We start from the raw sequence: 26571 nt of genomic DNA on the forward strand, positions 1-26571 counted from the left end.
TTCTTGATGATGGAGTTTATGGAAAATTCTGCCCTTCTCGCTCAAGATTCCTTGATGGTAACATGGGGGAGCCTGGACCAGGTGGTCTTCCGGGTCTCCTCCAACCTGGAGGTTCTAGGATACAGTTACCTGACCCAACTAATAGGTACCCAGTGCGTTTCCTTGCTCAGCCTCTCTAAGAGCATTCTGAGCTGGCTGTACGCACTCTGGAGGTCCTCCTTCACCAGCACAGCATCTACCAGGTGCCCGTAATGCTGGTCTATGAAGGCAGCAGAGGCGGCCATCTCTTGCTCCTCCTCATCCTGCAAGGAAAAGGGGCAGTTAGGGAACAACTGGGTTGTTCTCCCCCCCAAATAAGAAACCTACAGCCTTTGTCTCGGGCAGTGCTCCAACCTCTAATTTTTAGGTGATGAGTAAATGACTATGGCCCTTGAATAACCAACTGGGTACACAAGAACAGAGCATAGTGATGCCAGCCTATCAAACTTCCAAGAAAGTTCATGGGTGGCAGCCATAATCATTGTTCAGTCATTCACAAGATACCTACTGAGGACCTGTTAACTGTGAGCCATGCTTTGGGCGGAAGCTGATTCTGTATCTGCGCATCCATATATGTCAATATCACACTTCCTGTCCGAAGGTATTTCCAAACTAGCAGTACTATTGTGTTGCATGGCAATTTGGTTAAATAATTACAGGAAAGAACTAAAAATAGTATTCACTATATAAAAGCAAAGCAAGCATTTCTGGAATCAACTAGGGGTTAAAGAAGGAGAATAAGTAACTCAAATGCCCTCTGAAGACTCCTAAATTCATCACGTAGAACTCAGTTCTTCTTTTCATTTCCTCAAACCAGAGCCAAACATTAGCACAGTTGACAAAGTAGAGATATTTAAGAAAGTGCTGTGACAGCCCTGACCCAATCCCCCATTTCCTTAGGATACCTGGCTTCTTTAATCAGATTGCTTTCCTGACACCTAACCCTAAGGTCTAGACAGCCAATGATCCCTCCTTTACCCAACCTACCCAGTGTTTTGTTTGCTTCTTCATTCAAAAATACCTCTAGTGAGTAGAATTTCAAGCAGGTAGTTCACTGACTATTAGCTTGGGTTTTGGAAGAAAGGAAAGTGGCGGGATCCACTCTGAGTAAAACTGCAAAGTGAAATTTGTTGCTGGCATTCACCCACCTCCCTTTCTATCTCCTCCCAGTCCTCTGCTGCCTTCTCGCCTCTGCTTCTAGGGGCTCAGCGTTTTTATGCTGCCATGGAGGGGGTGAGCTGTCTTCCCCTAAAATGACCCACATTCCAAAATATTCCCTCCCCCTCTCTGTCACCAATCAAAACCAGAGTCCTACTTTCAGTCCATACTTTCAGAAAATATGTTCTAAAGGTCTAGGAAACAGTTTTTGCATGCTACCGCAAAGACAGAAAAGACCTACTGGTAGGCTTAGATAACTTCTCCTTACTTCTTTCCCCCATGAGGGAAAAACCTAGATTAAATTGGGCAGAGCTTCCCACTTTTATACGGTATCTTGCAGGGCTCCTCTCCTCCTCAAAAGCACACTGCAGTGTCCCACTGCTGCCCCTGGATCTTCCATCCCAATTCCTACACCCCCTTACACACATATATCCTATAGACTGTCTGCCGCTACTGGAGTTCCCCCTCCTCCAGGTACCCTCATTGTTCATCCTGGAAGCATTTATCTATTTAAGAAATTATAGAAGGAACATTCTTTTGCTCCTAAATCCCTCAATCTTCCTAATAAATATCTGCCTCTTGAAAGAACTCAAGTAAATCTCTAATGGAGTAAAATGCGTGACATTTATTTTGCAGCTGTCAGTCCCCTGAACTCTTTCTGCCCTGTAAAGGTAGAACTCAACCACCTGCAGCTTCAACAAGAGTCACAGTCCTGAGCAGCACATGGGAAAGACTCCCCCTTGATGCCCCTTGCCTCCATCTTGGATTAGCTTGCTGGATCTGAAGTTGGTATTTCAATTAAAAAATTATTTGGGTTTGGCTTAGGAGTTCAACAAATTTTTGTGGTATGTCACACTCAGATCAGGTCCCTGATAGATGTCAGTCCCTTAACTTTCCAACGGGGTGCTTATGTGAGGGCGTGGAGGGTGGGGAACCCAGGCAAAGCCACTCCTGTGTGAATTGGGAGGCACTTCTGGCTGCCCCGCCCTGAGTCTTCAGATCACATGACCATCTGACTCTGGCCAACAGGCAAAATGGAAAGATGGTCTTGTGTCGAAGGTATGGGCACCCACATGCAGCTAACGGCCCTTTAGGCCTTCGGAAGAGAAATGATCAACTTGAAACTTACAAGTGGGGCTGCTGCATCCTCACAAGCTGGGGACATGGGTGGCGTCTTCCTCTTTTCCTGAATTGCAGGCTTTACAAATATAACATAGGGTTTAAACTCTGAGGTCCTCAGTTGTTGCAGTGCCTGAGAAAGAAAGTTCAGGAATATTACATACTTTGAAAACACTTTATTGTGAAACGCACTTCTTGAATACTCAGTAATGGTGTGCTTCGTCACATAGCCCGAATGGCAAAGGTCCTGATTATACGGTCATACGACAATGGCCTGCATCCGTGCAGACCACCTGCTTATTTTCCTGCCCTTCACTATGATGCTGGCCTCAGCTGGACCCTGAAGGCTCACTTGCCGAGAACGGAGGTTCCAAAGCCTCATCTCCGAGAGCTGCCATCTTTCTTAGCTCTGACTACCCTCCACCAAGCTCTAATTAGTCTTCGTACACCCTTCTCTGCCTGCCTAGTCCTGATGGAAGAACGAACAGGATTTAATGTGTGTATCTATTTAGTCAAACGTCATCAATTTGGACTAATGCAAAATTTGTGCTATCACACAGGCCTCCTTATGATATTCAGAGAAGAAAAGGTTTGCCAAGCAAATGAAGAGACCAAGAGATGCCTTGAAGCAAAATGTAAAGACTTTAGAAGGTTTTCCATATGCAGATCGTCCTGTTAATTAGTGCATTTTATTTATGATGTAAGGGCCTGTATTTGGAAACACTGGTATTAAACTGCTTGCATCCCCTCTAAACCAATAAAATCACTTTTCAAAAAAATTTTTGAAATTCAGACTTTTAATTTCCACTACCAACTCCCAGTAAGTCCAAATTAGTGAGGATTTTCCTTTCTGGACATAAGGTGCTTTTTGGAATCCGTTTCAAGCCAACTTCAGTAAAATAAAGTCCACAGTTTATGTCATAAAATCAGAGCTCAGCCCCTACTGAGTTCAAGGCTTACAAATTTTTCTCAAAGACAAGGTTAAAAAGACGGTTAAGCCCCTGTGGGGTGTGCAGGACTGGAAATGTCTCTGAAGCACTTCACAGGGTCAAGTCTGCCCTTTTTCCCTTTGAAACTGCTCTCCTGGCCATCTCCCTCAGTGGTTCTCTAAGTGGTTCCCTGATTCCACTTGTCCTCGTCGGGGAAAGGATGGCCCAGCTTCCACTGGTGCATTTACACCTAAGTCTCTGACTGTCAGGTCATAATGAACCAGTCGGTGCCACCATCTCCTGCATGATTTACTCCATGCAGAGGTTACTATCTTGGGCCTGTGGGCCACCAAGAGGGTCCCTCCAATTCATGTCATTTTTGTGTATAGAGGTGCACATTTTGGGGTAAAAAAAAAAGCTTTCATTAGATTCTCAAAGGGAGACCCAAGGAAATATTAAACTCCAGTGCTGTGGAATAAAAAGTCCCTGGACTAAGGTCAAATATAAATATAAAATGTACGACCCCCTAGTTTATAAATCCCATTAACAGGAAATGCCAAACTGGCCCAGGAACTCACTTCTGGCTCCACGTCCACCAAACACACTTTGTTTTTGGCCATCACAACCTGAATGGCTTCCAGGCTGGTTCCATAGAGGTTTTCCTTATATTCACCATGCTCCAGGAACCTAGAACAGCAGCACAGGGGGAAAGGCCTTCAGCTGCTGAGCTTGCCTGAATTAACACAGAAGGTGAATGGCCCACCATGACTCCGCCCTCCTCCTCCCACCCTCTGTTTCCCCTGCCTTTTCCGGAAGCCCTCCCAGGAGGTCAAGTGGAAGACTGGACAGATGCAAAGACACACAGCTGCACGGAGGCCCCACTGGTCCATCAAGGAAACATACTTGTTGTGATGCAAGTCGGCCTCAAATGCTTGCTTAGAGACGAAGTGATATTCCACCCCATCCTCCTCATGGCTCTTCCTGGGCCTGGTGGTATCTGTGAAAGAGAGGAGGAGGGTAGCTGGGCAGAGATGTCACAGCACAGCGAGCCTATGCCCTCATTCCTGTCCACAGCTGGTCGCTGATTTGTGTACAAACCACCCACTTCCCTCCATCGAGGGTCCCTGAGTGCAGGCACGCCACTGACTCGCACAGCTCTGTGATGTAGGCAAAAGGAGGCCTCCAGTTTTGCAGGTGAGGAAACAGAGGTGCAGAGGTTAAGCACCGTGTGGATGTCCCATGGATGGGAGCAGAGCCGGGTCTGAACGCTCTCTGTCTCAGGCCAAGCATATGCCCTTAACCACTCCGCCAAACTGCCTCACTGATGCTGTGGCTTTTAAAGAATCACCTAAGGAATTCCTAGTCCTCTAGGCTTTGTTTCCTAATTGTTTTTCTTTTTGGGAGCCAAGGGGGCAAAAACTCAGTCGACCCTGCTGTATGTTTTTAATTTTTTATTCAATTATTTCTCATCTGGGGAGAAGAGACATGAAGATAGAGAGTCCCCTTGTGGACTAGATGTTTCCACAAGGCTGGCTCTCACATAATTTTTTTTAAATTAATTAATTTATTTATGGCTGTGTTGGGTCTTCATTGCTGCATGGGCTCTCTCTAGTTATGGCGAGCGGGGGCTACTCTTTGTTGTGGTGCACGGGCTTCTCACTGCGGTGGCTTCTCTTGTTGCAGAGCATGGGCTCTAGGCTCTCGGGCTTCAGTAGTTGTGGCGCTCGGGCTTCAGTGGTTGTGGCTCATGGGCTTAGTCGCTCCGCGGCATGTGGGATCTTCCTGGACCAGGGCTCAAACCCGTGTCCCCTGCATTGGCAGGCAGATTCTTAACCACTGCACCACCAGGGAAGCCCCCCCTCACACAATTTTTAAACACATAGTGTTTTCCCTCTGATTTCCATAACAGACTCAAGGCATGCACCTCTGGGGAAAATCAGATCCTCCACAGAACAAGAGTGCACGCGGAGCAACACACAGCTTTTTCCAGAGCATTACAAAAGAAAAGATGGGGTCTCAGAGGACAGTGTTTTCTCCCTTGGGGGCCACCCAGGGGATGCTCTGTGTGCCAAGTGACATCTTTGTCCAACCTCTGGCAGAGCTGCTAGGGTCACCTTTTCTGACCATGTCGTTGCTTTAAAACTTTTATTCACCCACTGATTACATTCTAAACACCTTAGATGAGTATATGAGACCCTCTGAATCAACCCAGCCTCCCACTCGGCTCATCTCCCCTGACATCACCCACACTAACTTCCCCAGTCCCTCCCATTGCTGTACTGGGTCATATTTTGTCCCTTTACACATGTTGTTCCCTTGGTATAGAAAACTCTTCCTTCTCTGCCTGGAAAACTCTTACTTACTCTTCAAAACCCAGATAAAAGTCACTGCTGCTGGGAAGCCTTCCCTGACTCGCCTGCTTCCTAATAGCAGGGAGAAAGTCACCTATCTGTGGGATGTCTGGAAGCGGGTAGGTCTAGCCATCCAGGTACCCCACCCCCAGAGGATGGGTCTGGAAGTTTCTGAAGGATCCATGTGTGAACAACTTCCACACGTCCTTTCAGCCTGGAAGGCTGTGGTCCCCCCAGAGTTTTCCCAGGTCCATCACAGGTGCTTCCAGAATGGCCTCCCCAATCCCCCATGACCCTGCCACCACATCCCTGCCACTTCAGGTAGGATTCTGGAAGACAATTCTCATAACCCATAGACTGAGCTATGAGCCCTGAGGCCCAGGGGAGTGATACGACAAAAGAAAGAATACATAGGTGCGCTTCCTCAGAATACTCCAGAAAGGTCCCGTTACCGCCACCACAGCATCCCTTCTCAGTGGCCATCAGGTGCCCACATTGTATCCCTCTGAGGAAGAGGACTGAGAGTCCCAGAAAGGAATAGCCAAGGACAGGAAGTGGCAAGCAGCAGGTGAGAGGCTGTTGTGTGGCCTCAGTAAGAATGCGACTGTGGGGGCTTCCCTGGTGGCTCAGTGGTTAAGAATCTGCCCGCCAATGCAGAGGACACAAGTTCGAGCACTGGTTCGGGAAGATCCCACATGCCGCGGAGCAACTAAGCCCGTGCACCACAGCTACTGAAGCCCACGCGCCTAGAGCCCGTGCTCCACAACAAGAGAAGCCACTGCAATAAGAAGCCCGCACAACGCAACGAAGAGTAGCCCCCACTCACCGCAGCTAGAGAAAGCCGGCGTGTAGCAACGAAGACCCAACGCAGCCAAAAAATAAATTAAATTTAAAAAAAAAAAAAAAAGAATGAGGCTGGGGCAGGTCGCCTGGGTTTGAATCTTGGCTCTACCACTTACCAACTGTGTGACACTGGGCAAGTTACCTAACCTCTCTGAGCCTCAGTGTCTTCCTCTGCAGTATGGGATGATGATGATCCTCTTCTCAGGGATACTGGGAAGGCTGACCAAGCTACCGCACATAAAAGCTCTTGGTAGAGCTCCTAGCCCTCTTCAGTCTCCTCATCACATTCAGAGCCAGGACCTCTGCCTACTGGATTTCAGCATCTCCAGCTGCCTCTGGACTCAGGAGTGTACACAGCCACCCTGCCGGACTGGATCCAGCTGCAGGAGGAGGGCCCGAGCAACACTGCTCACGGGCTCTCTGGCTTCCCCAACCTACTCTCCTGCCCAAGCAGAGAGCAGGGGCCACAGGAGTCAGAGTCATTGGGAAGAGGAGGCTGAAATACACCCACTGCTGGGGCCCCCTTGGTGTTGGGCTGAAGTTGCCACTTTACCTGCAATGAGCTCTAGACTCACCTCCCATCCCAGGCAAGTACCGGGCAAGTGGTCTTCCAGTTACTGCCTCAGAGGGTCCTAGTGGACCACTGAGAGTGGGTCTCTTCCCATCATGCCTAGGTCCCCTGGTGTGCCTATAGCAGGCAGAGCCTGGCGGTCCTTCAGACCCAAAGTAAGGATGAAGATGGATACGTGGAGTCAAGTCCCCAAGAAATATTCATGTGCAGACATGCTTGCGCGCACGCACGCACACACACACGCACACACACACGGGCCCTCTTACGTGGAACGGCAACACCAAAGTGCTGTGGGTTCTCTGCCACCACCTTCTGCTTCAGCTCGTGCAGTCGGGCTCCCAGAGACCCTGGGAAACAAAGGGAATGCTGCAAGGTCCCTGCTGAGCTCCCTCCCCACCCCTCCAGGGAGGAACCAGCCCACTCTCTGGAGACGTCACCTACCAATCAGAACCACCAGGCGGGGCTGCTCGCCGGGCTGGTGCTGGTACCTGGTCACCTCCTCGTAGGTCGGCAGCTTCAGAGACTCAGCCACTGCGGACGTCTTTCCTTCCTGCGGGCTTCCCAGTCTCTCCCTGCGGCCCAGCCGGAAGCTCCTCCGAAGACCAGCTTGGGGAGAAGGGCAGGGGGACACTGCGGCCTTTGTCCCAGCATCTCCCTATAGACTTTCTCTACCCGGTCAGACCTGGAGGTGGGACTGAGACGCACGGGCCTCTCGCAATCACCTCCTGCTACAGGAAGGGGTTGATCGGGATGTACAGTAATATGACGAAAGTGTGATTACGTGGCATCCAAAATTTAGGGTTCAAGGCTACTGTTTTACTCGGTCTGTGACTGACCTCTGGCAAGTCATCACCCCCTCTTCGCCTCAGTTCCCTTATCCATGAAAGGGAATCCAAATCTACAAAGGCAATGGACGCTCCCCGATCCTGGATCGGAGGAAATGCTCTAAAGGACATTATTGGGACTCCTGGCAAAATTTTGATATGAGCAGCATGTTCAGTAATAGAATTGTATGCATGTTAAATTACCAGAATTTTTTTAAAAAATAAATAAAATAAAAAATAAATTCCCGGAATTTGATAATAGCCCTGGGTTATATAAGAAAATGTCCTTGGGGCTTCCCTGGTGGCGCAGTGGTTGAGAATCCGCCTGCCGATGCAGGAGACACGGGTTCATGCCCTGGTCCGGGAGGATCCCACATGCCGCGGAGCGGCTGAGCCCGTGAGCCATGGCCGCTGGGCCTGCGCGTCCGGAGCCTGTGCTCCGCAACGGGAGAGGCCACAACAGTGAGAGGCCCGCATACCAAAAAAAAAAAAAAAAAAAAGAAAATGTCCTTGTCCTTAGGGGACACACGCTGAGCTATTTAGGGGTGAAGGGACATGATGTCCACAACTCTTACATGACTCGGGGGGGAGGGGGTTAAATGTGTACATGCGGAAAAAGGGAACGATAAAGCTAATATGGCAAAGTGTTAACATCCGGTGAATCTGCGTGTAGAGTATATGGGAGTCCTTTGTACAATTCTCACAGCTTTTCAGTAGGTTTGAAATTGCTTCTGAATGAAAAGTTTAAAAACTCTTCGCCTGTCTCTAAGGCCTTTGAAAAGATTTACCAAAATAAAAGAAGTGAAGGTACTTTGGAGATTGATAAAAGGCTCCATTGCTGTATAGGGGTGGCAGAAACACTGAATAAAGTACAATTAAGATTATGGTAACAATAAAATCAGTATTAATGTAGGTGTCCTGCCAGGGCACTGCTCTCGGTGGCTGGGTGCAAGTTGGGGTGGGGGACCCCAGGCCTGGGCAGGCTCAGCCCAGCCTCTGGCAGACACAGACTGAAGGAAAATGTGGGGCCCACAGACTCAGCTGCTCTTGAGGGGTTCCTGGGCACGGATCACCTCTCCCTGACCCAGGAGCCCACGGTGGTCTGTGCATGGGCGGGGGAGGGGGTCTCGGGGGGAGAGCCCCCATTACTTACCCACGTAGTGTCCTTTGAAATATCCCTCACAGTCACAGGTCTCTGGGGACCAAACAGAAAGAGGGAGGCCAGTGAGCCATGCTGGACACAAGCCCCAGCCCAGAGGTATGCGGGCCCTGGATGGCCAGGCAGAGCCCTCTGGGATGGAGTCTCGGGGGGCCCAGGACAAATGCCATGTCCCGGCCACCCCAGGTAAACAAGTTCCTCTGTTTCACCCAGTTCTCCATGCTTAGGCCGCAAACAGCCTTTCCAGGCCTGGCTGGGGTTCTGGGCCAGCAGACCTCATTCCAGCCCCTGTGAGTTAGGATCAGGGAGAATAAGGAGGGGAGATTCACTCGCCCTGCCCTACCGCTACCCAGCCGGGTCACGTGGTCAGCCCGGCCAAAATCCGGGGAGGGCCGGGCCCCACGTCCCCACCAGCTCTGCATGCCTCGAGGAGCAGGTCGGTCCAGCTGGCAGAGAAGGGAGAGGGGTGCCACGAGCCAGAGGGGCACAGCGACTGCAGAGCGGGGTGGCAGAAGGGAGAACAAGCCCCTCCAGCCCCAGACAGTCTACAGCAAAGGGGCCTGTCCATGCGCATAGGGGACAAATACTGGGCCTACCTTTGTCACAAGGCTGATCATCTGCGGTTTGCACAAAAGACAGATGGAACAGCGTTAGCGTAGGGGAACCGCGAGGCCCTGTGGTCCAGAGGCAGCCGCAGCCTCGGGTGCCTCAGGAGCCCTCCATCTGTCCCCTCTTTCTTTCCTCCAACAAACCTGTGATCTGAGCTGCGGTGCATTATTAAACCAAGACTTTCTCTAATTAGTCCTCCTGTGTGTGTCTCATTAGCGGCCCAAAGAAAGCCAGATCTTCACTGGCATAAGCAGCCTCAGGGCCAATTTACTCAGTAGCCCCTCCGACCTGAGAGCAAGTCTGGAAAGGTGGCTGTTGGCAGTGGCCACCCAGCCAAGGGAGCAGCTCGCCCTAGGATGCCTGCAGCGGGACCAGGACCTGCTCTCTCTTCTCTTGGCTTTGAGACTCTCCTGGGCAAATGCAGGTGCCAGACGACACAGTGGCACAGTGCAGGGCTGCAGGCCAGCTGTGCTCCGTTCACCTGGCATTGGTCTGGCGTCCCACTTGGTTCCAAGCCCCCCCTTCCCCCCTACCCCCTGACCCCCAGCTAGGGATGCCATACCCTGGGGAAGCTTCCTCTCCATACGGGGCTCTAACCTGGGGGCTCTGATCACAGGCCCTCTGGAAACCTGACCCCAGCCCCACTCCCTTGACTTCATGAGCCTCTGTTTAACCATCTTGGCAAAAGGGATGCCCTGACTCCACTACTACCCAGGGCTGTTGCGATGATTAAAAGGCAAGAAGGTAGGTGAATGTGTTTTCTAAAAGGTAAGTGATACACAGAGTAGGGTTGCGAGACACTCTGTTAAATGTGAATATCAGATAAATAACAAATAATTTCTTAGTATAAGTATGTCTCAAATATTGCATGGGATATACTTATATTAAAAACCCATTCATTGTTTATCTGAAATTCAAACTTAACTGGGCAGCCTCTATTTTTATTTGCCAGATTTGACTGCTGACTCAGAGGCATAGGATCACTCACAGCCATCTCCATTCCCTTCCAACATCGGTGGTTCTTAAACTGTCAGGGTCAGAGAGCCCCTTGGGGATCTAATGAAAGCTGTGGAGCCTCTCCCAGACACAGACTCACACATACACAACACACACACAGAGTTTGCACAAAATTTGGGGAGCGGTGTCACCATGCCCCCGCAGTGTCATCTATGGGCCCCAAATATAGCACCTCCTCTCCAGGGAATAGCTCTCCGCAACCTACCCCCATTTCCCTTCCTCATCCTCTCCCCATCCCCTCCTCCCTCAGGAGGTCTGAGAGCTCAGACAGGACCCTCGGTGGCCCCTCCAGCCCAGTGCTTGCTTCTTCCCCACACGAAGCCCCAGAGTCCTAACCCCAGCCCCTCCCTGAACGGCTCCCCTGAAGTGCCATCCTGCCAGTCTACTCACACGGGGGCTTCTTGAGGCTCTGGGGGCTCGGCAGGGTGCCCGTGGCTCTCCGGTAGCTTAGTCGCCTGTGGGGACACAAGAGGATGGGCAGGCCCATGAGCTGGACCAGAGAACCAGTCATGGGGAACCTTCTGGAAAACTCAGGGAAACCGAGGCCTGGAACCCACAGGTGGGGACAGCCTGGCACTCCAAGGGCCTCCTGCTTCACACTGAGTTGCAGTGAAGAGGGACATTTTCACAGGTTCTCACTGGTTCATGAGGAAGAAACTGAGTTTCTTGCTCTGGGAGAAGCTTTTCCGGCCCAAGATGGGTCACACACAGGGGTACAGCCCAGTGCCCAGGTCAGCAGTTGGTCGTTACGTTCCCATGGCTGATTCTCAAGGAAAGGAGGCCCCTTCCCCAAACTCACCCGGCCTCCCCATCTCTGAGGAAGTTGGAAAACAGCAGAACGACTCCCAGGAGAAGCCGAGGGTGAAAGTGACCCTAATTTAATGCCCTTCCCCACCCACCCTAGCCCAATGGGGAGCTCAGCCCTGGCACATTATTCAATGCGTCCCTGGGTGGAGAAGCAACCTCCAAGGCCTCTTTGAGCTGAGAAAACACCCAGGGCTCCTAGAGGTCTCTAGATTTCCACATTTAAATGCAGCTAAAGAGCCTTCCCCCAAGACCTGTGAAACCAAAGATGCAGATGGGTCTGAGGCTCCCCTGAGGAAATAAAGCAGCAGTTCTCAAACTTCAGCCCCTCAGAATCATCTGGAATATCTGTTAGAACACAGAGCTCAGAGTCTGCCCCTGGAGTCTCTGATTCATCAGGTCTGGGGCAGGGCCCAGGAAGGGATTAGCATTCTAACAAGTTCCCAGGGGATGCCTGATGCGCCTGGCCTGAGGACCACGCCAGGAGGGCCACTGAAACAGATGAACCCTGAGGTCTGTTGCTACAGCATCATTCTACACCCCCAAAATGGAAGAGGGCTACAAACCCCAGGAGAGGCTTGCAGGTGTAAGTGCCACGCCCTCTGACCCAGGATTTACACTTTGGGAAAGCTATCCCAAGGAAACAATTTGAAATATAAGGAGCAGTCTATGTGCAACATAATTATCTGCACATAGACTGTAGCAGTGAAACATTAGAGACAGCGTCCAAGTACAGCCACAGGGAGGAAGCAAAGTCACTTAGGTAGGACCCTTCCTCAGTGAAGCCTTCCATGCTTGCCCAGAAGAGGGCCAACCCTCCTGCTAGGACCTGGCGGGGCCCGGTGTCCTCCTCCCTCACACCCATCACATTTATATAAAGTGTTCGTCTGAACCATGTGTGACTTTTCAGCTAAACTGTAAGCTCCTCCAGGGCAAAACCATAGTTACTGCCTGTGAATGAACAGTACATCTCCTGATGAAATATTATATTACCATTAATTAATAGTATAGAATAATATTATTCTATAGTAATATAGGAAATGCTCATGTCAAAATGTTAAGCTACCAAAAATTAAAAAAAGCAAGACCTCGAATTCTATGTGCACCACTCACATAACAGGCACAGGAAGGAAATACATTATGTTGTTTAGACAGTAGTGAGACTTTGGGTAATTTTCTTTTCCTCGTCCTCCTCGTCTGCATTTTTATATTTTATTTCTCAACTTGCCCTAAGTATGCATTATAAAACATACATTAATTTAATAATATAGATTTCCGTATATCAACATTTATTGAAATCTCAAACAGCCATCACCACTGATGATGGGAGAAAAAGAGCCAACACAAGCACAATTGGTACTTAGACCAGAGAAGGACACCCAGTGGGCCCCTCCGGCCGTGCTGACAGAGATTTGGGGCTTTGTCATGTACTTATGCCTCTGGCCACTCCAGAACCACACCCCCTTACAACATACCCCAGACCCACCTTTCCTGGAACTGCTTGGAGGGGATGAGGCCAGCTCGAAGGTTGGTGTCCCCCATTCGCTTAGCCTGCCACCACGTGGGGTCGTCCTGGCTCACCACTTCCAGGACCTGCCTGCGCTGGAAGGGCAGGCCTGCCTCCTGGCAGGGGATGGCCCGGTCCTCCCGAGGGTTGTAGTGGAAGAGGGCCCGCATGAACACCTGCAGGGGAGGGGCTCAGTGAGACAGCCCTTTGCTGTGTAAGCACAGATGTGGCTATGCCACACAGAAAACCAAGGGACAACCACCGTTCACAATTAGGAAGAACAAGCAGCCTCAAGAATAGAAAGCTGGGTCTCCCCTGGTGGTCCAGTGGTTAGGACTCCGTGCTCCCAATGCAGGGGGCCCAGGTTCAATCCCTGGTCAGGGAACTAGATCCCGCCTGCCGCGGCAGAGATCCCGCACGTGGCAACTAAGACGCGGTGCAAGTAACTATTTATTTATTTATGTTTTTTAAAAAAGAACAGAAAGTTAATCAGAAACCCACCGCACCGATTTTCTTAGTGTTCTTCAACCATTTTCAATGTCCCAGTTGGGAAATCCATCAAGAATCAGAAAATGAATAGCTGGGCCCCATGAATTTCCCTTTCCAACCTAAACATCTCCTTATTGACCTGATCTGCTATCCTTACAACAGCCTCTCAGACTACACAAAACAACCATTAGTCCCGGGAGCAAAAAGTAAAGTCAAGCACAATTTCTAACTCAAATGTTATTTCTGATACGCTAACTGCCCCTGATGATTTCAGCAGCCATCTGTAAATAAGTCATCTAGATGTTTTGATAAGAACACAAACATCAATGAAACCACTGTTACCAATTCCTCATCATCACTTTTCAGTGGATAATTGACAGCTACATCTTTGACAGCTCAATCCTTCCTCATCTGTCACACACTTAGCCAACCCCCAACTCTCCCCTTTACCCTGAAGTCATCCCTCTAGAGAAGAGGATGGGAAGACATAACATTTTGTCACATTTCTTCATTCTCTTGTATAATTCAGTGGCATGGATTTATTTATTTTTATTTCCAGATCATTACAGCCCAATAACTTTAACAGCAAATAGGAAAAAAAAAAAAAAAAAAAAAAAAGGCCAGAGGCTTTCCTTAGACAAATCCAAACCATATTCCTTTATGTGCCAAGCAGAAAAGATGCAGTTTGACAATAGTAAGAAATTTCTGGCCATATATTATGAGGACAGATACCCTCATTTAGCCACAGATGTAACCAGGGTCCCAGGCACTGAGAAGAAAGCATAATCTTAAGTGGCCAGCCCTGAACAAGCATCTAGCTCAAAGAAAAATATTTAGAAAGGATGGACTAAGAGACAGGCTACCCAGTTTGTCCTATAGGAAAACCAAGTCCTCTCCCTGTATCAAGTTAAAACCTGCAAAAGCTGCATGTGGAGACCATATTAGCTCATCCCAGGAAGAACCACTTCCATCAGGTATTATGTGTGCCCTGTGATTCAACTGAAGGTGCAAATAAGAAACAGTCATATAAAGATGATCTCTTCATTTGCCATAAAAAACTGTCAAATACATTGCCCACTATTCGTCGCCATTCCTCAAAATATTTATTGACATCTACTCTGTGCCGCGTGCTATAATGTCCCATCTTTCATGCGGGCTGGGAATTAGCTTTCTTGAAAAATTGGCATGCTGCCTTCCATACTCTGATGAATTACGTTCATTATTGTAATTCATTACGTTCTCCTTTTTGCCTTGGCTGCCAGAAACTGCAGATCCAAATTCATTGGGAAATAAAAGTAATGCCCTCTTCCATCCTTCCTACCACCACTTCAGCTCAGGGCTTGACAGTCTATCACCTGGGCTTTCACAACAGACTCCTACCAGAATGTGGTTGTATCGCTTCCCTCTTAAAAAAAAAAAAAAAAAAAAAACCTTTAAGAGCTTCTCACCGCCTATGGGGTTGTAACTTGGGCTGTGTAACTAAGGCCCCCCATATGCCCCGGGGCCTTACCTTTTCAGGGCGCCCCAGGCTGACTGCCTAACGGCTTTCTCCAGCCACTGGGATCTGCTCTCCCCTCACCTGGCCGGCAGGAACTGCTGGGAATTAACCCCCAGGATGCAGCCTGGGGGGAGTTGGTGTACGGATCCCCCAGATCTCCCAGCTCCTGGAGGCACGGTCTACAAGGGATGACAAGCTCTGGAGCAGGATTAAGCTCTGGTTGCCCCCTGTGGTAACTTGCTGAGAACACACCCTTTGCTGCACTGGCTGCCGTCCTTTCCCCACTCCTGTACCGGTGTTTCCTGGGGTCACCTCCAAATAAACTATTTGTAGTTGAATCCCTTATCAGACTCGGCTTCTGAGATCCTAAACTAAGCAGGGATTATGCCAAAACCCTTAACAAAGCATTCAAGGCCATTCAGAAGGTAGCCTTGACCCACCTCCCGAGCACACACCCCCCCATCCTCCCCCTGGAGCCCCACCGCCGTGCACTTTCTCATTGACCCCCCCCATACTCCTCTCTGCCATATCTTTGAGCCTCCGCATATGCAGACCCCTCTGTCCGCCCTTCCCTCCACCTCCTCTTCACCAGAGAAGTCCCTCCTCATCTCCGTCTTCCTCAGGCCTGACTTCCAACACCCCTCCTGCATGACACCTTCCAAAGTGCCTCTCACGCTGTACAGAATCTTTCCGGAGCACTTAATCACACAGCAAGGAGAGAATGGCTTCCCAGCCTCCCCTTCTGACCCAGGAATCCCTGAAGCTACTCATCATCTCGGTCTCCAGCATCTGGCTGAGCGCCTGGGCACAGAGGAGGTGCCTACCAAAGGTAGGCTCCACAAGGAATTAAACAAATGGCAGTTACTTAATTGGTCCTGAAGCCAGAACATCTGGTACCTTCTCCTCCTCTTCACGGCCCTGCTTTTCGACTTCAATTAGAAGAAACTTGTCTTTTATTAGTAAGCTACGTCAAATCCTGTTTAGAAGAGGCCGGGTACAAACAAATAAATCACTCTGTGACTGAATTACAGGTCTCTACCGAGCGCTTGTTCCGAGGACCAGACGGGTGATCTCTTCCCGGACGACTGTTTCAAAGGCTGGACTGGAGTCCGCTGCCCCCGCCGCCCCCCCACCCCGCCACCCCCGCTGCCCCCCCACCCCGCCGCCTCCAGATCCCCCATACCTTGCTGTCCTTCAAGCGGTCCTCCTCCTGGGAGGCTGGGATGATTTTCAGGGTGATGGACCCCTGGGACTGCGCCTGAAAGGAAAGAGCACACAGCCGTATCATCTACCAGATCTAACCCTCCAGGACGTCACGTCTTGCTTCCTAGATCTGGAAACTCCCGTTCAGAAATAAAGGAGACGTGTTGCCTCCCCTGTGACCCACCCTTCTATGGTGGGGGCCGCCTGACCTAACTAAAGCATTTTCATATGACAAAGGGACAGAAGACTTAAAGTGAGAACCCGAGGACAATGCATGCGCCAAGTACGGCTCTCCATCCCTCTTGACCGCTAGTGCCCCAAAGGGCTGCCCTTCTTTCTTTTCTTTCAGGTTATTTTCATAACCTAGTTCAGTTTCATTTTCCTCCTTCCTGCCTGATTTGGGGCTGGTTCCCAAATATTACTCCCCTCTTGGCTTGCATCTTCCCCAATCTCAGGCCGCTGCTACCTTCCCAGGGGTTCCCGTCCCCTCTTCTGGAGAGAGGCCCTGCACCCCACGCGCGGGGCCCACGGGAAGCACACCGTCAGCCCATGAGAGCACATCTCGCCCAATGCCATCCCTGGCTCCGCATCACTCTGGAACACGAGGAAGTCGGGGCCCAGAACCAGGGAAAGGGGAGTGGGGGCAGGAAGATGGAAGTGTCTGCCTGTAACCAGGACCCCCTACAGCAGGGGCCTTAAAGAGCGGGCCTCGGAGCTTCAGATCTCAGCCCGTTTCTGCCCCGCAAACCATCAGAAGTGAGCAAAGACTGTTGTGTTGGGAGAGGATGCCTGAGGATAGAGGACAGAACTATGATGGGGGCTTTCTGTAATTTCAGTTTTGACTTGAACCCCCAGAATGGACTGAGAAGGTTGATTCCATGCCAGCACGTGACCCCCTAGAATCCCCTTGAAGTCGTAAAGTGCTATGTCCTCTTCCGGATATTTACATCCTAACGATAACTATGCATTGGTCGAGAAACCATCCCTATCCCTGCTGTACAGGAAGGGAGATGGAAACTCAGACTGATCTGATGACTTGTTCAAGGTTACACAACTGGAAGGTGATACAGGCAAGATTCGAACCCAGGACCAATTGACCCCAAAGCCCTTGCTCCGCTGGGCTATAGCCTTTTACTCCATATTCCTCAGCCCTTTGGAAGAGGGGACCCTTTTGAGAGGGTCTTCCAGACGGGTCCTCAGGAAAGAAGGCTGGGGGTAGAGAGGATGGCTGTGCTGAAGAGAGGGTCTGAGAGAAGCGGGTGGTCTGGGCGCTCCTTTCCTCCTGTCCCCCACCCTCCATACAGGGCGCTCTGTGAGGCCACTTGGCCTGCGGCCTCCCCGTGCAAACAGGGACACCGGGCCAGATCAGTCCTGGCTCCAGGAAGCGCCCCGCTCTGGGTTTCTGAAGAACCACCGCGTCCCCGACATGCGCGCAGCACAGACCAGAATCTGGCTAATCTCGTCAGGCCGCTTGTGCAGGACCGTGATCCCGTTCACTTCCCGGAGCTCGTCTCCAACGTGGACCAGGCCTAGGAGACACAGGGGCTGACCGTCAGCACGGGAAGGGGGCTGAGGCCCCCAAAGCAGAGAGTTCTGGGCACCGCTGGCGCCTGCCTGCGGAACCCGCTGTAGGCGAGACGCAATGTTTAAAGACACTGGATGGGACTGGGATGGCCTGAGTTCTCACAGGTGGCTCACCTGGCATCCTAGCCTCACAACGACGCACTGAAACCCCTGGTTTACAAACTGGCAGCTGAGATCCAGAAACAAGATGCAGCTTGCCCAAGGCCACACCGCTAAGAAAAAATGGAGCCAGTGCGCAGACACAGTTACTTTGCTGTAGAAACCCTGTGTTCTTTCTGCTATAACCTCTGCTTCTTTAAAAATATCATTAACTCTTCACCTTCCTGGATGTACAGACCTAACTCCAAGAATGTCTTTCTGAAATTTTACACAAAAACTTAAGGGCACCAGGGAAGATGGTGTCAAGAGTGTTAGACACACTTGTCTGTCGGCCTCTGCTTTAATGACTAGCACCTCTGCATATCGGGGCCTATTTGCCATTCAGTGTGGACACTGGCCCAGAAGCAGCAGCAGCATCCAGAAGGCAGTAAAAGGTACAGAGTCTTGGGCCCACCTGAGACTTGCTGAATCCGAATCTGCATTTTAACAAGACACTCAGGCCATTTCCATGCTTATTAATGTTTGGGAAGTACTGGTCTAGGGGTCCCACCACAATGATCCGCAGACTTCCCGGGCAACACTCCCCTATACCAGGAGATTTGCCCCCCAATTTCATTCCTCCACATACCAGTGATTCTTCTTTTTTTTAAACTTTTAATTTTATATTGGAACATAGCTGATTAACAGTGCTGTGTTAGTTTCAGGTGTACAGCAAAGTGAGTCAGTTATACATATACATGTATCTATTCTTTTTCAAATTCCTTTCCCATTTAGGTTATTACAGAGTATTGAGCAGAGTTCCCTGTGCTATACAGTAGGTCCTTGTTGGTTACCCACTTTAAATATAGCAGTGTGTACATTTCAATCCCAAACTCCCTAACTATCCCTCCCCCCACCCTTCCCCTCTGGGAACCATAAATTCGTTCTCTAAGTCTGTGAGTCTCTTTCACACCAGTGATTCTTAACCTGTGCTGGGACATGAACACCCTCCCCTCAGTAACTGTGGCTTGTTAAGGCAACTGGGGTGTCGGAGAAGGGTGTCCCTGCCCCCCCCCCAGTTAGGATTTACACCAAGCTTAACTACCACAGTTCTCAGGTTAAGCCAATGCTCAAACCTTCCTGATCACCCTCAAAGTACTCCATGCCTGAGATGTTTCCAAACAACTAAATTTTCTACCGAGCTGAGGAAGGAGAAGAGAATTCCAGCCCCACTGCCAGAAAGCAAAGCACATCCCAAACAGGTGAGTGGACAGGAGAGGGAAAGGAGACCTGTGGCCAAAGGGGCGCAGGCTGGGGGACCACGGCCAACACCTCAGCTAGGCCGGCACCAATGCCACTCACCGCTCCGGTCTGCTGCGCCCCCTCGCATGATCCTGGCCACCACGACAGCCCCTGAGCGCTCATCCCGCCGGATGGTGGCCCCCTGCATCAGAGACAGAGCAGGCAGGCTCCTGAGAAGCAGCCCCGAACCTCAGACCCCGAGTCTCTGGACCCAGCAAAGCCTCCCCCGGCCACCGCCCCATTCCTCCCTCTGTCACGCCAGGGGGCAGATCGGTGGACACCTCCTTTCCAAGACTGAGGATGAAATAAAACCCACATCTCAAATTAGTATAGCACAGCTAAAGAAAGCACGAGAATGCTGTCACGATCTCATTTGAGAGATGAGGGACTGGGGCACAGAGAAGGAAAGCAACTTCAAGGTCACCCAGCTTTCTGTGATGCCACACCCACTGCCTTCTCTATCGTGCCACAGCCCTTGCCTCTTGCAAAGACATTTAATAATGAGGAGAATATGTGCCAGCAAATTCCCAACCTGCCTCTAACCAAGCACAGGGTCACCAGGCCTTCTGTTGTTGCCAAGGGGAACCAATTATGCCCCAGCCAGAGCTTCGGGACCAGGATGGGGTCCACGAAGCATGGCAGAGATGATATCTAGGATGAAAAAGGCACTAGCAAGCCCTCGATTTCGCGCACCACACAGACTAGACCGTGGTGGGGCAGGGCAGCAGTCAGGAGCTGGATGGCCCTGCCATTTACTAAGAGCATGCGCCCTTAGCGAGGAAGCTCCTTATCTTCTCTGCGACTGTTTCGCCTGGGGTGTGGGAAAGCATTTAACTCACAGGGTTGTTGCACGGTTGACATCAGGTAACGCACGCAAGGCACTTAGCACACGGTAAATGCTCAATAAATGCTAACCACCTGTTACTGGCTCTAAATGCAAACCCACTGGCACACTCATTATTAACTTCATTCAAAGTCCATAAGATAAATATTGCTGGAAAGAGAGACCAGCAGCTAAAAACCCTACGGCTTCTTGCCGCCTAGACTTTCAAACTTGCCAGCATCTCTATCCATCCTTTCCTCTTTTCCCCCATCTCCGGGGAGGGGCTCTTCCTGGCTAGGCTGCCCTCTACCCCCTCCCTCCCTCTCCTGCATTCTCAATGCCACCTCCCCACTGGCTCCTTCCCCTGGTCCTAAAAAGATTATCAAGTCTCTCCCATCATTAAAAAGCTGGCAACCCCATCCAGCAGCCACCGGTCTCCATTCCTCTGGAGCAAGCTTCTCAAAGAGGCAGCGCGCATCTGCTCTCTGCTTCCGGCCCTCCGACTCACTCCCCGCCGAATGCACAAGCAAAGGCACCGACAACCCGCCAGCTCGCCACCCTCAGTCTTCTCTCTTCTCCTGTCTGATTCACCCCCCCCGCCGCCGAATGCTCTGTTAGCCTGGGCCCTGGTGACACTTCTCTCCCAGTGCTCCTCAGTGACAATTCGCCCCCTTTGCTGAGTCCTCCTCTATATGCCTTTTAAATGTTGATTAAAGGGCCAGGGTATACGCTTTACCCCGGTGGTCTCAACCTCTCGGGTGGGGTGGTAACCCCTCCTGGAAGACGGCAGCTGCCAAGTCTGTATCTCTGCACACGTAAGCCTTCACCTCCTGGATATTTCCACTTGCGGGCACACAGGCCTCTTGAATTCAACGCACCCTAAGTTCCTCCTTATAATGGTCCCAGGGCTTCCCTGGTGGCGCAGTGGTTGAGAATCTGCCTGCCGATGCAGGGGACACGGGTTCGTGCCCCGGTCCGGGAAGATCCCACATGCCGTGGAGCGGCTGGGTCCGTGAGCCATGGCCACTGAGCCTGCGCGTCCGGAGCCTGTGCTCCGCAATGAGAGAGGCCACAACAGTGAGAGGCCCATGTACCGCAAATTAAAAATAATAATAATAATAATAATAATGGTCCCAGTGCCGACCCATCATCCTAGCTGGACAGCCGGGCCTTTACCCAAGATGCCTCCCCAAACTGGGGCAGGCACAAAGTGACATTAATTTTATTTCTGAACTATTTCTTGGATTTCTCTTCCCTCTTCCCACAAACCGAGGTCAAGCCCTGTTTCCGAACCTCACGTATTTGGCTCCTACCCTCAAATCGGTCCGCCGCTTCTGGTCTCACCCTCCAGACCACTTTCTACTTCGTAGCCAAGGTGATACTTCTAACTACAAATACGGCCATCGTGTTCTTCACTTACAACACTTCCATGGCTCCCCGCTGCCTTCAGGACCCAGCCAAGCAACTGTGCGTTGTAATCTGGATCTTTCCGCTCTCCCGCTGATCTGGCCTCGCCTCTGTCACACTTTACCTTCAACTTGGCAAGTTCCCTGGATATAGCAGGCCGTTTACCTTCCCATGGCTTTGTTCATGCAGTTCTATGGTGGAATGCCTTTCTTCTTCCTCTTCCTTCTGGAAAACTCCTGTTCCTTTTTTTTTTTTTTTTTTTTAGAATTCAGCGTGGGCATCACCTCTTCCAGGAAACCCCCAGTCACTACCTCCTGCGAACTCCCAGCAGAGGGCAAGGACTAAGTCTTAATCCTGCCCACACCCAACACAGCGCCTGGCACACGGTGGGGGTGGGGGGTCACGATACGTTTGCTGAGTGGATGGATGACTGGCCCATTTTGAAGGTAAAGGAAACAGAGGCAGAGGAGAACCCCGGTCCTTCTGCAGACGCGGCCCATCTGAGGTCACTTGGTGAAAGTTGACAATAAAGAGGGCCAGATGTGGTATTCTCTAAGGCAAGCCCTCAATTCTCTGGACTGCCATTACTTCCCTCCATCTCATAAACAACTCTGTCCCTTTGCTCAGTAAATCAGTGCTGAACCAGGACCAAAATGATAACAATCTGTCAGCTGGGGAGAAGAATGGCTGCTGCCCTGAGCTTCCTTGGAATTCAGAACAAGGTTGGCCAACTTTTTCTGGAAAGGGCCAAATGTAAATATTTTATGCTTTGCGGGCAACACAGTTTCCATTGAGTCTGCCGTTGCCATGTAAAGGCGGGGCCCCAGACAATATGTACATGAACGGGATGGCCGGGCACCAATAAAACTTTATTTACAAACACTGACAGTGGGCGGGGTTTGGCCCTTGGACCGTAGTCTGCCAATCTCTGGTTCAGAGCTGATGATCAGGGCTGCCCTGCACAGCTGTGCAGGTTCTTGACTGCACAAAGGAGCTTGACCACAGTGGAGGGAAGCTGTAATCACCCAGAGAAAGGGATACTCTGCACACAAAGATGTCACAGGGACTAGAGGCAGCCCTGACAAAGCTGCCATCACTCACTCTGAAGACTTCAGGAGGGTCCTTTCCGGGGTTTCTGGGTGGGTGGAGGTGGGAAGCAGGGGGAGGGTGGGGCAGAGAGGTGGGGGCCACATACCAGGGGTTCCTTGTTTTTCACCAGGCGGACAATCTTCACTGATTCTTCATCAAAATCCTCATCAATATTATCAGGCAGAGGGGGGAGAACGGGGTCAAAATTCTTCTGGGCAACCGTGTCATGTACCATGAGCATGGCCTGTCAGAAAAGCAAGAGAAAAGAAGGGCTGGCCCTAGAGCTTACATGGGGTCTGGGGGACCTGGCCGGGCAGTGGTTTGGGGGTCTCGAATCTCATGCCAGAGAGACGACCACACTGGACGCTGGTGCTGAGGAGCGCTTGCTCAGAAATTTCCTCAGTCTCACGGCCAAGCACCCCCTCCTGCCCTCGTCCCAGGAGACACAGATGTGTGGGTGGCCAGGGACTGCAGCGTGACTACCCTGAGGTGAGGGGTGGACAGCAGCTGGAACAGTTCCCTCTCGTCACTGTGCATGGAGGCGGCCTGCAGCTCCTCCATCACCTGGGGGGAAAGGAGAGAGAAGGCCACAGACGGCTGTGGGCGCTGGTGGGAGTCGCCCAGGGGAAACCCTGCTCCCTGGGCCTCAGACCCAAGGGCCCTCCCAGCCACTACTACAGCACCAGGGGGCAGTGGACCCTCAGCCACCCCAGGCCTGACATTCCCAGGGAAATCACAGCAGAGATCAGAGACCCTGAGCAGCCTCTAATCCTAATGGGAGCTAACTTATTAAGCTCTTCCTGGGTGCTGTCTGCCTTATGTGGATTAACTCTCACAAGGAACTAGATGGAGCAGGTACTATTATTTTGCCATTTCAGAAGTAAGAAGTAAATGAGACAGATTACATATCTTGCCCAAGGTCGCAAAGCTGGTAAGTGGCACAGGCAGGACTTGAAGCTGGGTTTATTTGGCTCTATTGTCTGTGCCCTTCACCACATTTTCCAGATGAGGAAATTGGGGCTCAGAGAGGTTGAGTCACTTGCTTACGGTCACAGAGCTAGTAGCGGAGGCAGAGCTGAGCCTAGGAGCCTGGCAGCCTAACCTGCTCCTAATGGCATTCCACAGCCAAGAAAGGCAGGGGATCTGCCCCGACCCCTCACTAGGCCATCTCCTGGGGTTATGTGAGTTTATTCAGAAGCCAGCCTTAGTAATCAACCATGCAACACAGCGGAGAGGTCCACAAGAAATGAGGGAGGATTCCTTTAAAAAACAAAGCCTGGACATTCCCTGGCGGTCCAGTGGTTAGGACTTGGCACTTTCACTGCCGGGGTCCCGGGTTGTATCTGGGCCAGGGTTCAATCCCTGGTCGATCCCGCAAACCACACGGGTACAGCAAACAAACAAACAACAAAACTCCAAGAAGCCGCAAGTCCCTGGACGCAGGACTTCACATTGGGCCTCCCCAAAGCACAGATACACAATGTGCGTGTTTGACCTGTTCTTGTCGCCAGTTCTCAGCCGTTTGGGAACTGCCCTTATCTCACAGCTGGGGAAACAGACTTTCTCGGGAACACAAAGTTAAGTGGGCGCCACCATGTCACCATGTCCCCTGGCCCTGTCCAAGACTCACGAGTTCCTCCCTGCCTATTAGGAAGCCCGGGGAGGAGGGGAAGGGGAGGAAACGCTCTTCACCTTGGGGCTCCCGAGTCCCAATGTCCCCTCACTAAGCAATGGCATGCAGGCCAGATGAAGGAGCTACAGGTGGGAGGAAGGCTGAGGCCATAAGGAGAAACGTGGGGCTTACATCCTCGGCAAGGGCCACAGCGCTGTGCAGAACGGGGGTTGGACTTTGCCTCTCGTAATAGCGAAGCTTCTCGTGAATCTGCAAAGACAGCCGATCTCAGGCTGCGGCCTCCCAAGCCAGCTGCCCAGGTCTACCCTGGATGTCACACACCCCACCCACGGCTGTAGGGATGCCTGGGGCTGCAGACCGGGTCATCCATGGGGCAGCATAAGAGAAAGCCCTGCACAGTGGGCCAGTGAAGACCTTCCCGGGGCAGGGGGGCCTTTACCTTCATTAAATAACTGAGGCTTTTTTCACTGAAAACATCCCTCAGGAAGCCCATCTCTTCCTTCTGGTTGGAGTCAGGTCTGAGCTGAGAGGTCAGTAGTGCCAGGGTTTCATGCAAACCTGAGGAGACAGTAAGAAAAACACTGTATAACCAATGCAGTGGGTACTTCCTGCCCTGTGGGACCCCCGAGCAGACCTTCCAACAACACTTCAGCCCTGCTGTGTGCACATCTTCTCCCCCAGCTCTCATTCCCAGGGCTTGGAGCTGACACTGGAGAGCAGCTGCTTTCTTTGCTGCCCCGGGTTGCTAGGCAGGGTCTTGTCTTCAAGACTGTGGCAGGTCCAGCCCCGGGAGACACTCACCAGAGTCCTCGGACAGCACCGGCATGTCTGTGCTGGTCAGATCTCTGCCTGTGAATTCTGGGAGAAAAAAGGGGGGTGAAACTCCATCAAGCATATTCACTCAACAAACAGTGATTACACATGTACTGTGTCTGTCCGGAATCAATTTCAGGACAGAGGGGATGGGAATAAATAATTCTCTGCTCAGTTTTTTCAGAGAGGAAGGAAAGAAAACAAAGCTTTGCTGAGTGCTCCCAGTGTGTCAAGCATTGTCCTGGGTGATTTCATAAGACATTTTTCTTTTTCTTTTTCTTTTTTTTTTTTTTTTGCGGTACGCGGGCCTCTCACTGTTGTGGCCTCTCCCGTCGCGGACACGCAGGCTCAGCGGCCACGGCCCACGGGCCCAGCCGCTTCACCGCATGCGGGATCTTCCCGGACCGGGGCACGAACCCGTGTCCCCTGCATCGGCAGGCGGACTCTCAACCACTGCGCCACCAGGGAAGCCCAAGACATTTTTCTTCATCTGTTCAAAGCCCTGAGGAATTGACACTAATATTCCTATTTTACTGATGAAGAAACAGAGGCTTGGAGGATTCAGTAAATTGTAGGTCAGAATCCATACTCGATTGGCCCTTCCAGGCAGGTCTCAGAGATGAGAAGTGGCCCCTGCCTGACAGTGGGTGCTCTCCTCCACAGCGCACCCCTCCCCTGTTACCTTCTAAGGGGCCTCACTCAAGTCCCTTGACTGTCAACAAGTACCTGGCAGGGCCTACAAGCCCCTCCTTCCCCGCCGTCCCCAAGCCCCAACCTAAAGGGAGCCTGCCGCCAAAACAGAGCGTATAGAGAGGAGGTGGAGAGATGAGAGTCAGTGTCTACTATGCCGGCGGGGGGAGCCCTATCTCGGCAGGCCCCCCGACGTGTTCTGCAGCACGTGGACCTCAAAAAGTCCTCCTTCAGAAGGAGATAAGGAGAGTAATGATTCATTCATTCCGCAAACATGGAGCCAGCCCCACAGCGCCCGCCCGAGCCCCGCTGGCACCGAGATGCATAAGAATGGTCCCCGGCCCTCCAGCCAACGCCCCGCCCCCCTACGCCAGACTCATCCTCTGGCTCCTTCTAGCTGTGCCCCCCACTCTCCCGGGCAGCCAAGCAGTGACTCCAGCTCGCTTTGGGAAGGAACCTGTGGGACCAACAAGGAGCGCGGCTGGACGAAGGCGAAGGCGAGGCGAGACCTGGGGGACGCTCGGGGCGGTCTCGGAGGATGCAGAGCGGCAGGAAAAGAGAGGTGCGCGCGGAGGAGGGCCTGGGTGCCGAGAGGAGGCCAGGGGCCGAGGGGCGGGGACTGAGCCCCCCCGCCCCACCATCACCAAGCTGGGGGCCCCGTGGGCCGCGTGGCTGCCTGTGCATAAGAGGCGGGTCTCAGGCCATCCTCCCCTCCCGCCCGGCCCCTGCGGCTCCGAGTCCCTGGTCCGTCCTCCGCGCGGGTTCCTACCTCGGCGCGCCGGGATCTCAGCTCCAGACCGGGAGCCGCGCGGGTGCCGGGAGCCTCGGCCGCCGCTGGCTCCGCCTTCCCGGCCCCTCCCTGCCACGGCCGCGCTGGCGGGGGTGGAGGAGCAGGAGGAGGCGAAGCACCGGGAGGAGGAGGGGGAAGGGGGCGCGCCGGGAGGAGGGGGAGGAGCGGAGGGGGCCCGCGGCGTCTGGCACCGCCAGCCCTCTGCCGGCCCGGGCTCCGCTCTCCTGCGTCGTACCCCCCCC

General features: G+C 51.9%; 1 protein-coding gene across 5 annotated transcripts; it reads right to left on the minus strand.

The window, feature by feature from the left end:
- Positions 1–26571, minus strand: MPP3 (MAGUK p55 scaffold protein 3). Of its 5 annotated transcripts, none has more exons than XM_067020711.1 (19): positions 26309–26571; positions 24671–24894; positions 24476–24594; positions 24208–24285; positions 22887–22967; positions 22510–22647; positions 19145–19226; positions 17564–17649; positions 16101–16175; positions 12910–13106; positions 11010–11074; positions 9590–9610; positions 8988–9029; positions 7452–7616; positions 7277–7357; positions 4149–4242; positions 3824–3932; positions 2327–2449; positions 1–302 (listed from the first exon to the last, which is right to left on the minus strand). In XM_067020711.1, the coding sequence occupies exons 3-19, from the start codon at positions 24527–24529 to the stop codon at positions 126–128; spliced, it is 1668 nt and encodes a 555-aa protein (XP_066876812.1). In that variant the 5' UTR covers positions 24530–24594; positions 24671–24894; positions 26309–26571; the 3' UTR covers positions 1–125. The 5 variants fall into 5 exon arrangements, with proteins under 5 accessions (XP_066876812.1, XP_058904243.1, XP_066876814.1 ...); XM_059048260.2 differs by having other exon boundaries at positions 24838–24894; positions 26309–26557; XM_067020713.1 differs by having other exon boundaries at positions 24096–24285; positions 26309–26557.

This window comes from Kogia breviceps, chromosome 19 (genome assembly GCF_026419965.1).
Source record: "Kogia breviceps isolate mKogBre1 chromosome 19, mKogBre1 haplotype 1, whole genome shotgun sequence".
Lineage (NCBI taxonomy): Eukaryota > Metazoa > Chordata > Mammalia > Artiodactyla > Physeteridae > Kogia > Kogia breviceps.